Source organism: Conger conger, chromosome 13 (assembly GCF_963514075.1).
Source record: "Conger conger chromosome 13, fConCon1.1, whole genome shotgun sequence".
Classification (NCBI taxonomy): domain Eukaryota; kingdom Metazoa; phylum Chordata; class Actinopteri; order Anguilliformes; family Congridae; genus Conger; species Conger conger.
This window is the reverse complement of record NC_083772.1, coordinates 1,850,903-1,864,526: the sequence shown is the minus strand read 5'-3', so window position 1 is coordinate 1,864,526 and position 13,624 is coordinate 1,850,903. Positions and strand designations below refer to the sequence as shown.

The following is a 13,624-nucleotide window of genomic DNA, read 5'->3' as shown; positions in this document are numbered from 1 at the left end:
ATTACGACACTGCCTTCTCCCTCGGTACTGTGCTTTGGTTTTCTGGCTGGATATTTACGTGTATGAACATTGCTTGTTTGACTACGCTCTCTGGATATTACCCAAATAAAGCCCTGACGGGACTTTACTACACTACGGTTTCTGAGTCGTGCATTTTAGGTCCAAACCCCCCACACACCCATCTCATTGAATGTGATAAACTTGCTGAAGTACATGATTACATAGGGCCTACTCTCTCTCTCTTTGAAATTATATATTACTTTTTCTTTGATATTTTCTTTGACATATGCCCTCCATGCCTAGTGAAGGACTCATTTTGTGTTACTTGCAGCACAGTCTGTTGAAAAAGTATATCTTTGCAACACATACATAGTATGTTTGTAATACAAAAGATGGCAATTCTGACACAATGCATTAAAAAAAAAGTAGTTACACGAAAAGCATGTTGGATATTAGCACGTGTAAGGTCTGTTTTACAACTCAGAAGCACAAGAAGCATCAATAAGAACAGAAACATTTTGCAGATAGAAAATTGATTTCATTGGACACGTCTCTTACAATTTGTATTATTGGAGCTATTTTATGTCATTAACACAACAAGAGCTGCCTCCAATAACTAATCTGGATAGAGAAAGCAAGCAGTGGACTAATCTGGTTTAACAGAGCAAGCAGTGGACTAATCTGTTTTAAGAGAGCAGTTGACTAATCTGGATTAAGAGAGCAGTTGACTAATCTGGATTTTAAAAAGTGGATTCATCTGGAATAGGCCGGTGAAGGCAGGGATCACAGTCCAGGGAATAAGTAGAACTTCTTGACCAAAGACGTTCTGTCTGTGACTGGCATCTGACGTTTGGAACCGTCAAACTGATACCTAACCTGTTGGAGAAATAAACATGGGAGTGTCACATTAAACTGCAATAACAATTTCTCTACTGTAATTTAGCAGCTTCTATTAGATCAACACAAGTGCAAAGATCAGGGATGAAGGGTTAATCCCAAGAGGCTAATGTGCAGCCCCATTGCACATGAAATAAGAGCAGTAAATCTACCGTAATGAGCATTAAACAAACAGCAGCATGTTCTTTAAACTGAGAGAATCAGGCCTAAGGGCTAGTTTGGGCAGAGCTGGATTAGGGCTCCATCAGACAATGTGCTATTAATACTGGCCTTCCGGAACAGTTCCTCAATATGGTCCTTGTGGGCGTGTGTATTGATGGTCTCCACAAGCTTCTGGATTAAAATGGCTCCTTTGACAGGATCTCTGTAGGCCATGGTGTCTGAGTGGAGACAATGCAGTCAGACCTTTTGATGATATTTATTTATAATATATATATATATATATATATATATACGCACACATACAATTTATTATAGACAGTACACATTTATTTGTAGTTGTTTGTTACAAATTAAAAATGAGAAACAGTTGTGCAACATATAAAAGGTCACCACTTTTGGGTTGAAATAACAATTATAATGAACCATATATTAAGCAGCTACTCAATAATGAGTATAAATCTTACACTTGTGACTCGTAGCTGTTCTGTCATATTCTGCTATTTGGCCAACATAATATTTCCCAGTTGATTTCTGGAGTGTTGGATCTGAGGCCTACATTTGGGGAACCCCCAGGGACTCAGGAGGAATGGGGCTGCCTGTAAGATGGACGCCTACCAGGGGTGCAGGCCATGAGACAGGCAAAATCTCTCTCCTTGAGTTCCCTCCACATGCCGTCATCCTCCAGAGATTTGGGCGCAGAAGCACTGTCACTCACCCAGACTGTCCCGATTTCACCTAGAATAACACACATTTACACACACTTTCAGCTAGAATAACACACATTTACACACACTTTCAGCTAGAATAACACACATTTACACACACTTTCAGCAAGAATAACACACATTTACACACACTTTCAGCTAGAATAACACACATTTACACACTTTACAATAATACATTTGAGCACACACGTTCCTCTAGAATAACACATTCACACACACTTTCCTCTAGAATAACACATTCACACACACTTTCCTCTAGAATAACACATTCACACACACACACACTTTCCTCTAGAATAACACATTCACACACACTTTCCTCTAGAATAACACATTCACACACACTTTCCTCTAGAATAACACATTCACACACAGCATACCCCCTCTGCACGCCTGGATCACAATGACTTTGGGTTTGTTGCGCAGCCCAGCACAGTTCTCTGTGTTGAGGTGTGTGAAGATATTGTCAATGAGGAAGAGGTTATTTTCCTGGGGGTGTTTAGGGTTATAGTGGATCCCGCAGATGGCATCCCTCTTTCCATGGGACATGATCACCACAAACGTGCTGTCCGACTCCAAATGGGCCTGATGCTGAGAGAACCTTTTGACAGCTTCATCGATGTCCTGCAAACACACAAATGCAGCTTACTGCACACATAACCAGGGACATCAGCGACCACTTGCTACAGACCATGACATCAGCCCAACTGAAGCCATACGCTTATTAGTTCTATTAGCTCAGGAACGTGGACTTGACCCATTTCTTCTCCAAAAAGGATGTTCTCGATAAAGACACAGTTCCCACCCTTCCCCAGTGAAGTTCTCAGCCACATGTCCTGTATGTAGATGCACTGTGAAATATGAGTGAATTATCAAAGTCCATATGAGTCCAATAGGTACCATATATATATGCTGTAGGAGTCGATTTCACAAGGATCCTTTAGCTATGTGTCTCCTGTGTGTATCTTGTCAGCCAGGCGGCGGTGTCTCTCCTGTGTGTACCTGGGCAGACAGATCCCTGTGTGTCTCCACAGTGTAGTCCAGTGCTTTCAGTTGTTCCTCCATGTTTTCTACATCTTTTTCGGCCCCGCGCCTCTCAGACAGGTGGTCAAACTTGACATTGTTGATGAGCAGAGCCATGCGCTTGCGCTGACCCTTCTCCTTCATGGGGTAAAGCTGATGGAACAGGAAACCAGAACCGCCGTTAAGTTAAACTAGAGCAACCTGCACATCATCACTACACTGTTCATCACGCTGTGCCATCACCTACACAAGATCATCATGGTGTAAAAATATATCTGAACCCTCAAAATCACCAGCTGGTGTTGTTTATTATTATTATTATTATTATTATTATTATTATTATTATTACAGTAGACACCAGAGGTGTGAATCGTCATTCCAGGGTCACATGTATTTTTGGATTTATTGGAAATAACTACATCAATTACAACAATATTTTTTTTTCATAATCTGAAATTTTAACATTAACTTGCTCAACTTCCTCAGGTAAAATATTTTCTTGTGGTCTAATCTATGATTGAACTGGCTAGTTAGCTCAACAAGACTGGTTCACATGCAGTCTCCGGGAATTGGGGTTTACGAACCCTGATATACAGAAGATAATAACAAAATAAAACGTTTGCGCTGGATTTTTAAGGTGGTCTAAAAGGCTGAGCAGGATTCCCCAGCTGCGGCCAGTCCTGACGAAGTTCACTGGGCCAGTGAGCTCATACCTCAGCCCCCTCCTTCTCCAGCAGGGCCTTCTTGAACTGTGGGGTGCAGGGGATGAGCACTGCGCTAGCCTCCTGCTGAGATGGGGCTGAAAACACACAGCAACACAGGCTTCAGCTACATACCAGAGCTACTCTCAGCAACCTGCACCTCCTCCTGCTGCACTGTAGTGTAATGAACCTGCACCTCCTGCTGCACTGTGTGTAATGAACCTGCACCACCTCCTGCTGCACTGTGTAATGAACCTGCACCTCCTCCTGCTGCTATGCCAGTAATGTACTCTTTCATCTCACTTAACTTAAATCTCATTCTTAACTTTATCATCCTTAAACAACATATTTTCTGTTCCTCTACTTAACTATAGTCACTTTAAAGTCTTAAAGTGCAAAATATTTCATTATTCAAATGTATTCACTTCTGAATTTTGTCCACTATTGTGACAGTTGTGAATTGTATGTCAAGGAGTTGGAATCCAATCATACTAGTAATCATTTTACAACAAGAACATAATCATAATAATAATAATAATAAATATAGCTGCAAGCAGCAATGAACGGGCCCAAGCACCATGGGCGCAACCGCCTTGGTGGCATAGTTGTGCCAATGACATGTTTCACAATATGTACACACTTTGGAAATAATCACCTTCCTGGACAACGTATAGTGTGCACAGGAATTCCCCTTTGATCAATGAAGATGTTGCTGCTGCTATTGGAATCCATCAATGATATAAGCCTCACTTCCTATTGCCAGATGGTGGCGCTATAATATTGAGCCGTGTATGGTTCATGGATTTGATTACACTCCGATAATTAACATATTTGTACATTTTCAGCCAAATTGGAAGATGTCAAGTAAAATTAAAGCCACTTCCTGTTGCCAGATGGTGGCGCTATGCCATTGAGCCTTTCTTGGTATATGGATGAGATTACACTCCAAAAATGAACATGTGTGAAGTTTCTGCCACATCAGACAATGTAGAATGAAACAAAAATTACTTCTTGCTTGCACATTGTAATAATATGCTCCAGTCCTGTATGGAGAGCAGAGATGAATTAATTTCCATAGATTTTACAGCGGGAGGCACAATTTACGCTTGAGAAGTCATTCGGTTATAAATATGCACTCAAAATAAAACCATTGGCGTAAAGAAACTATTCAACTTTATTGTAGCCGCACCGGGGATGGAACCGCGGACCTTGCATGTCTTAATCCACTGTCTGAACCATTAAGCTATACTGCCCTCTTATACACGTACGCCATCTATTGGCCAAAAGTTGTATGTTTCCTTTTATCCTGGTTAAATAATTTCTCTCCGAAGTGTCGGATAATATTGCATTAAACGTCGAGTTAGCCAGCATCATTCTTTTCCATTTCACCGGTAATTATGCTGCCTGAAACGCATTTGTTCAGCCAAATCTAAAGGAGATGCCAAGTCTCTGCCCTCAATCCGGTATTTTCATATTAAGTCAAAAATTCCTTGCGAAATTGTATGTTCTCTTAATTCGTGTTTAATGACAAGCAAAATAAACTAACATATCTGGCGATTTAACTGAAAGTTTTCTATTCATGTAAACAAACGTAGCTGACCTGTTTTTTGACTCACACAGACAGTGGACAGGCTGGCTGCTGTTAGCCAATGCGCGTCATCTCGCAACGACCTGCATGCCATACCTTTGTTGAACATAACGGAGTTCGACCAGAGCCATCTCAAACGTTAACGTTTCTTTTTGACTTTTGACTCTTTTAAATATATGCTACTCTCCTGCCAGTTAAAGACAGTCATTAAATGTCTTTAATATTTATTTCAGATATTCTATTCATATAATGAAAATAGATGCAAAGAAACGTCGGGCTGGGTGTTGTCAATACATTTTGTCACGTAGGCTGCAGCTGTAAATCATACATCGTTATGCCTACTGCTGCTAGAAAAAAAACAAAAACCTATCCCCGTATCAAAAATGGGGGGAAGTTACAGCGACGCAGTTAGTCTGTGAGTAGAATAGATTGTGTAGACAACTTCACTGTTTCCACAAAGGAACCAAAAATGTGCTTTTTAACAGGACTTGGTCAGTGTAATGATATAAATGCTAGCATTCGATTATGGTCAACGGTACCGAAAATGCCCGTTGCACCAGCCATCATAACAAATGTCCAAATATAGGATCGATTTAAACCTCTATATATTTTTATTTCACGTTGACAGTGTAGGCAATTATGTGTATTCCGACGCGAATTACATTTAATTGGGTTACGGCATTCACTTCAATCGAATGAAGTCAAATAGAAACGGCTCGAATTCCTTAATAAGGCTTCTTGGTTTTCAAGCTAACTTTCCGATCAACTGTTTTGTATTGAGTCCTTAAAATGCGACAACACGGTTTTTTTAAACCAAATAACACTCAACGTCATTGCAAGATATATACAATACCAACTTTTGCCAGTAGATGGCAGTCGCGTATTAGAAATGGGAGAGTCATTTGCGACTTGCGTTGAAGTTTTAAGACTGGATATAATGAGTCTCCAGCGAAAATAGTGAACTATTATTGCTTAATGGATGTGATGACACTCCAACAATGAACATATGTGAAAAGTTGTTGCCTCAAAATCAGGCAATGTAGAATTTAATACCTTTTTGAAATTATTTAATATATAATTTTCCTATTTGGGCAGCATTACAAGTTAATTTTAAGGCTGACCATAGCCATACCATTCCAAGATATTAAAAATCAGTTCATAGTTGTGTGTCAGGGCTATAATATCATGCTGACCACATTTTGTGTGAATGTGATGAACCCCCTAGGAAGAGTATTTCAAAGTTTGGTACGTGAAAAAAAACACTTAAAAACACACAAAATCCAAAATAGCTCACTTCCTGTTGGGAAAAGTTAAGGGATGCAAATGAGAAATGTGTGTGTCTTGAGGAGACCCTTATGCCTACCAGACGTGGTGCATTTACGTGAAAGTATGTGTCCACAATATTAGAAAAAAGCCATAGGGGGCGCTGTGTAGCCACGCCCAGATGAATGTGGATATGGATGTGATTGCACTCCAAAAGTGAATATATTTGCAAAATATCAGCCCGATCAGATGATGTAGAACGGAATTAAACCCACTTCCTGTTTTTGGGTGTAACTTGTGTATTATACGCCTCGCCATTGCCAAACCGTTTGAGATATCAAAAATCCTTTCGTCATTTAGGGTCAGGACTATTCTAAGATCATGCTGACTACATTTGGTGTGAATGTGATGAATACCCTAGCAGGAACAAATACAAACATGATAAAAACCTCACTTCCTGTTGCCAGATGGTGGCGCTATAACATTGACTTCTTCTTGGTATTTGGATGTGATTACACTCTAACAGTGAACATATTTATAAAATATCAGCCAGATCAGACAATGTAGACCATGAATTTATGGCTACTTCCTGTTGGCGCGGCGTGACATGAAAATTGTACGCCTCGCCATGACCATACCGTTTGAGATATCAAAAATATCCTTTGGAATTAGTATTATGACTATCGTGAGACCAGTTTGACCCCATTTCGTGTGAATGCAATGAAGCCCCTAGGAGGAGTACTTAAAAGTGTAGTACGTGTAAAATGCACAAAATTCAAAATGGCTGACTTCCTGTTCACATATTTGATTCGATGCGAATGAGAAATGTGGTTGTCCAGAGGAGTCCCACATGCGTACCAAATTAGGTGAAGGTAGCTCAAAGTGCCTGTCCACAATAGAAGACAAAGCATTAGGGGGCGCTGTGGAGTCCCTCGGCCACGCCCAGGTCTGAGCATCTGATGCATCCTGACAGCCAACACTTCTCATGTGTGTGCAAAATTCCATGAGTTTCCATCCATGGCAAGCACCTCAAAAATGCAAAATACATTGAAAAAAAAGAGAATAATAATTATAGGGGGCGCTGTCTAGCCACGCCCCGATTGATATGTATATATTTCATATTGTACTCCAACAGTGAACATATTTGGAAAATATCAGCCAGATCGGACGATGTCGAAAAAAAAGTCATTTTTTTGCACGCAATATGTGTACTGTACGACTCGCCATTTCCATACCGTTTGAGATATCAAAAATCCCTTCACAACTTAGCGTAAGGACTATCTTAAGATCATGCTGACCGCATTTGGTGTGAATGTGCTGAATGCCCTAGCAGGAATGCATACAAATATGTTAAAGACCTCACTTCCTATTGCCAGATGGTGGCGCTATAACATTGACCTGTTCTTGGGATATGGATGTGATTACACTCCAACAATAAACAAATTTCTAAAATATCAGCCAGATCAGACAATGTAGACTATGAAATTATGGCCACTTCCTGTTGGCGCGGCGTGACATAAAAATTGTACTCCTCCCCATGACCGTCCCGTTTGAGCTATCAAAAATATCCTGGCAATTTAGCATCATGACTATCCTGAGACCATTCTGACCACAGTTGGTGTGAATGCGATGAACCCCCTAGGAGGAGTACTTAAAAGTGTAGTATGTGTAAAACTCAGAAAATCCAAAATGGCTGACTTCCTGTTTGGATATTTGATTAGATCCGAATGAGAAATGTGTTTGGACCGAGGAGCGCTATTTGGCCACCAAACTAGGTGCAGGTAGCTCAAAGTGCCTGCCCACAATAGAAGACAATGCGATAGGGGGCGCTGTGGAGTCCCTCGGCCACACCCAGGTCTGAGCATCTGAGAGCTCCTGACAGCAACCACTTCTGATGTGTGTGCAAAATGTCAAAACTTTTTACGCATGGCAAGGCCCTCAAAAAAGCCCATTTGCCTGAAGAAAAAGAATAATAATAATAAATATAGCTGCAAGCAGCAATGAACGGGCCCAAGCACCATGGGCGCAACCGCCTTGGTGGCACAGTTGTGCCAATGACATGTTTCACAATATGTACACACTTTGGAAATAATCACCTTCCTGGACAACGAATATTGTGCACAGGAATTCCCCTTTGATCAATGAAGATGTTGCTGCTGCTATTGGAATGCATCAATGATATAAGCCTCACTTCCTATTGCCAGATGGTGGCGCTATAATATTGAGCTGTGTATGGTTTATGGATTTGATTTCACTCCAAAAATGAACATATTTGTACATTTTCAGCCAAATTGGAAGATGTCGAGTAAAATTAAAGCCACTTCCTGTTGCCAGATGGTGGCGCTATAGTATTGAGCCGTGTATGGTTTATGGATTTGATTACACTCCAATAATTAACATATTTGTACATTTTCAGCCAAATTGGAAGATGTCAAGTAAAATTAAAGCCACTTCCTGTTGCCAGATGGTGGCGCTATGCCATTGAGCCTTTCTTGGTATATGGATGAGATTACACTCCAAAAATGAACATGTGTGACGTTTCTGCCACATCAGACAATGTAGAATGAAACAAAAATTACTTCTTGCTTGCACATTGTAATAATATGCTCCAGTCCTGTATGGAGAGCAGAGATGAATAAATTTCAATAGATTTTACAGCGGGAGGCACAATTTACGCTTGAGAAGTCATTCGGTTATAAATATGCACTCAAAATAAAACCATTGGCGTAAAGAAACTATTCAACTTTATTGTGGCCGCACCGGGGATGGAACCGCGGACCTTGCATGTCTTAATCCACTGTCTGAACCATTAAGCTATACTGCCCTCTTATACACGTACGCCATCTATTGGCCAAAAGTTGTATGTTTCCTTTTATCTTGGTTAAATAATTTCTCTCCGAAGTGTCGGATAGTATTGCATTAAACGTCGAGTTAGCCAGCATCATTCTTTTCCATTTCACCGGTAATTATGCTGCCTGAAACGCATTTGTTCAGCCAAATCTAAAGGAGATGCCAAGTCTCTGCCCTCAATCCGGTATTTTCATATTAAGTCAAAAATTCCTAGCGAAATTGTATGTTCTCTTAATTCGTGTTTAATGACAAGCAAAATAAACTAACATATATGGCGATTTAACTGAAAGTTTTCTATTCATGTAAACAAACGTAGCTGACCTGTTTTTTTTACTCACACAGACAGTGGACTGGCTGGCTGCTGTTAGCCCGTGCGCGTCATCTCGCAACGACCTGCATGCCATACCTTTGTTGAACATAACGGTCTCATGTTAACACAGAGTTCGACCAGAGCCATCTCAAACGTAAACGTTTCTCTTTGACTTTTGACTCTTTTAAATATATGCTACTCTCCTGCCAGTTAAAGACAGTCATTAAATGTCTTTAATATTTATTTCAGATATTCTATTCAAAAATGAAAATAGATGCAAAGAAACGTCGGGCTGGGTGTTGTCAATACATTTTGTCACGTAGGCTGCAGCTGTAAATCATACATCGTTATGCCTACTGGCTCGCTAGAAAAAAAAAAAAAACCTATCGTTGAAAAATCACTTGAAGGAAGAAAAATATAAAAGTTCCACTTTCTGCCAATGAATGGAATCCCCGTATCAGAAATGGGGGGAAGTTACAGCGACACAGTTAGTCTGTGAGTAGAATAGATTGTGTAGACAACTTCACTGTTTCCACAAAGGTGATGTGCTTTTTAACAGGACTTGGTCAGTGTAATGATATAAATAATAGCATTCGATTATGGTCAACGGTACCGAAAATGCCCGTTGCACCAGCCATCATAACAAATGTCCCAATATAGGATCGATTTAAAGCTCTATATATTTTTATTTCACGTTGACAGTGTAGGCTATTATGTGTATTCCGACGCGAATTACATTTAATTGGGTTACGGCATTCACTTCAACCGAATGAAGTCAAATAGAAACGGCTCGAATTCCTTAATAAGGCTTCTTGGTTTTCAAGCTAACTTTCCGAACAGCCGTTTTGTATTGAGTCCTTAAAATGCTACAACACGGTTTTTTTTAAACCAAATAACATTGAACGTCATTGCAAGATATATGCAATACCAACTTTTGCCAGTAGATGGCAGTCGCGTATTAGAAATGGGAGAGTCATTTGCGACTTGCCTTGAAGTTTTAATACTGGATATAATGAGTCTCCAGCGAAAATAGTGAACTATTATTGCTTAATGGATGTGATGACACTCCAACAATGAACATATGTGAAAAGTTGTAGCCTCAAAATCAGGCAATGTAGAATTGAATACCTTTTTGAAATTATTTAATACATAATTGTATTAAAACATGAACTGTTTGAGCAGCATTACAAGTTAATTTTAAGGCTGACCAGAGCCATACCATTCCAAGATATTAAAAATCAGTTCATAGTTGTGTGTCAGGGCTATAATATCATGCTGACCACATTTTGTGTGAATGTGATGAACCCCCTAGGAAGAGTATTTCAAAGTTTGGTACGTGAAAAAACACTTAAAAACACACAAAATCCAAAATAGCTCACTTCCTGTTGGGAAAAGTTAAGGGATGCAAATGAGAAATGTGTGTGTCTTGAGGAGACCCTTATGCCTACCAGACGTGGTGCATTTACGTGAAAGTATATGTCCACAATATTAGAAAAAAGCCATAGGGGGCGCTGTGTAGCCACGCCCAGATGAATGTGGATATGGATGTGATTGCACTCCAAAAGTGAATATATTTGTAAAATATCAGCCCGATCAGATGATGTAGAACGGAATTAAGCCCACTTCCTGTTTTTGGGCGTAACGTGTGTATTATACGCCTCGCCATTGCCAAACCGTTTGAGATATCAAAAATCCTCTCGTCATTTAGGGTCAGGACTATTCTAAGATCATGATTTCTACATTTGGTGTGAATGTGATTAATACCCTAGCAGGAACGCATACAAACATGATAAAAACCTCACTTCCGTTGCCAGATGGTGGCGCTATAACATTGATTTCTTCTTGGTATTTGGATGTGATTACACTCTAACAGTGAACATATTTGTAAAATATCAGCAAGTTCAGACAATGTAGACCATGAATTTATGGCTACTTCCTGTTGGCGCGGCGTGACATGAAAATTGTACGCCTCGCCATGACCATACCGTTTGAGATATCAAAAATATCCTTTGGAATTAGTATTATGACTATCGTGAGACCAGTTTGACCCCATTTCGTGTGAATGCAATGAAGCCCCTAGGAGGAGTACTTAAAAGTGTAGTACGTGTAAAATGCACAAAATTCAAAATGGCTGACTTCCTGTTCACATATTTGATTCGATGCGAATGAGAAATGTGGTTGTCCAGAGGAGTCCCACATGCGTACCAAATTAGGTGAAGGTAGCTCAAAGTGCCTGTCCACAATAGAAGACAAAGCATTAGGGGGCGCTGTGGAGTCCCTCGGCCACGCCCAGGTCTGAGCATCTGATGCATCCTGACAGCCAACACTTCTCATGTGTGTGCAAAATTCCATGAGTTTCCATCCATGGCAAGCACCTCAAAAATGCAAAATACATTGAAAAAAAAGAGAATAATAATTATAGGGGGCGCTGTCTAGCCACGCCCCGATTGATATGTATATATTTCATATTGTACTCCAACAGTGAACATATTTGGAAAATATCAGCCAGATCGGACGATGTCGAAAAAAAAGTCATTTTTTTGCACGCAATATGTGTACTGTACGACTCGCCATTTCCATACCGTTTGAGATATCAAAAATCCCTTCACAGCATATGGTCATGAGTATCCTAAGATCATGCTGACTACATTTCGTGTGAATGTGATGAATGCCCTAGCAGGAAGGCATACAAATATGATAAAGACCTCACTTCCTGTTGCCAGATGGTGGCGCTATAACATTGACCCGTTCTTGGGATATGGATGTGATTATACTCCAACAATAAACGTATTTCTAAAATATCAGCCAGATCAGACAGTGCAGACCATGAAATTACGGCCACTTCCTGTTGGCGCGGCGTGACATAAAAATTCTACGCCTCCCTAAGACCGTCCCGTTTGAGCTATCAAAAATATCCTGGCAATTTAGCATCATGAATATCCTGAGACCATTCTGACCACAGGTGGTGTGAATGTGATGAATCCCCTAGGAGGAGTACTTAAAAGTGCAGTACGTGTAAAACGCACAAAATCCAAAATAGCTGACTTCCTGTTTGTATATTTGATTAGATGCGAATTTGAAATGTGTTTAGGCCGAGGAGTGCTATATGCATACAAAATTTTGTGAAGGTAGCTCAAAGTGCCTGCCCACAATAGATGACAATGCGATAGGGGGCGCTGTGGAGTCCCTCAGCGACGCCCAGGTCTGAGCATCTAATAGATCCTGAAGGTCCTCATTTCTGATGTGTGTGCAAAATTCGCAGACTTTTTATGCATGGCAAGCACCTCAAAAAGGCCCATTTGCATATAGAAAAAAGAATAATAATAATAAATATAGCTGCAAGCAGCAATGAACGGGCCCAAGCCCCATGGGGGCAACCGCCTTGGTGGCATAGTTCTGCCAATGACATGTTTCACAACATGTACACACTTTGGAAATAATCACCTTCCTGGACAACGTATAGTGTGCACAGGAATTTCCCTTTGATCAATGAAGATGTTGGCGCTGCTATTGGAATGCATCAATGATATAAGCCTCACTTCCTGTTGCCAGATGGTGGCGCTATATTATTGATCCGTGTATGTTTTTTGAATTTGATTACACTCCAGAAATAAACATATTTGTACATTTTCAGCCACATCGGAAGATGTTCAGCGAAATTAAGGTCAATTCCTGTTTCCAGATGATGCTGCTATAACATTGAGTCGTTTTTGGAATATGGATTTGATTACACTCCAACACTGAGCATCTGTGTAAAGTTGCAGTCACATCAGACATTGGAGAATTTAAGTATGACCACTTCCTGTTTGTCTGGCATGATGTGTTTTTTATGTGCCTGACCATAGCTATATCATCCCAGTAAATCAAAAATCTGTTTTGTCAGGACCATCCTAGCATCATGCTGATCACATTTACCGTGAATGTCATGAACCCATTGAAAAATAATGCTTAAGAATGCAATATAAGGCTCACTTCCTGTTGCCAGCGGGTGGCGCTTTGCCATTTAGCCTTTATTGGAAAATGGATGAGATTACACTCCAAAAATGAACGTGTGAAGTTTCAGCCACATCAGACAATGTAGAATGAAATAAAAATAACGTCTTGC

General features: G+C 40.3%; 1 protein-coding gene across 1 annotated transcript in view; it reads right to left on the bottom strand.

Moving 5' to 3' along the window:
* Positions 1 to 783: 783 nt before the first annotated feature.
* The window catches only part of LOC133108195 (caspase-1-like), a 368,468-nt gene continuing 355,627 nt past the window's right edge, over positions 784 to 13,624 (bottom strand). The window contains exons 3-8 of the mRNA XM_061217643.1: positions 3,521 to 3,606; positions 2,787 to 2,960; positions 2,165 to 2,408; positions 1,675 to 1,794; positions 1,168 to 1,277; positions 784 to 876 (exon numbers count right to left, since the gene is read on the bottom strand). Of these exons, the coding sequence (XP_061073627.1) occupies positions 784 to 876; positions 1,168 to 1,277; positions 1,675 to 1,794; positions 2,165 to 2,408; positions 2,787 to 2,960; positions 3,521 to 3,606 (827 nt within the window). The remainder of the gene's footprint in view (positions 877 to 1,167; positions 1,278 to 1,674; positions 1,795 to 2,164; positions 2,409 to 2,786; positions 2,961 to 3,520; positions 3,607 to 13,624) is intronic.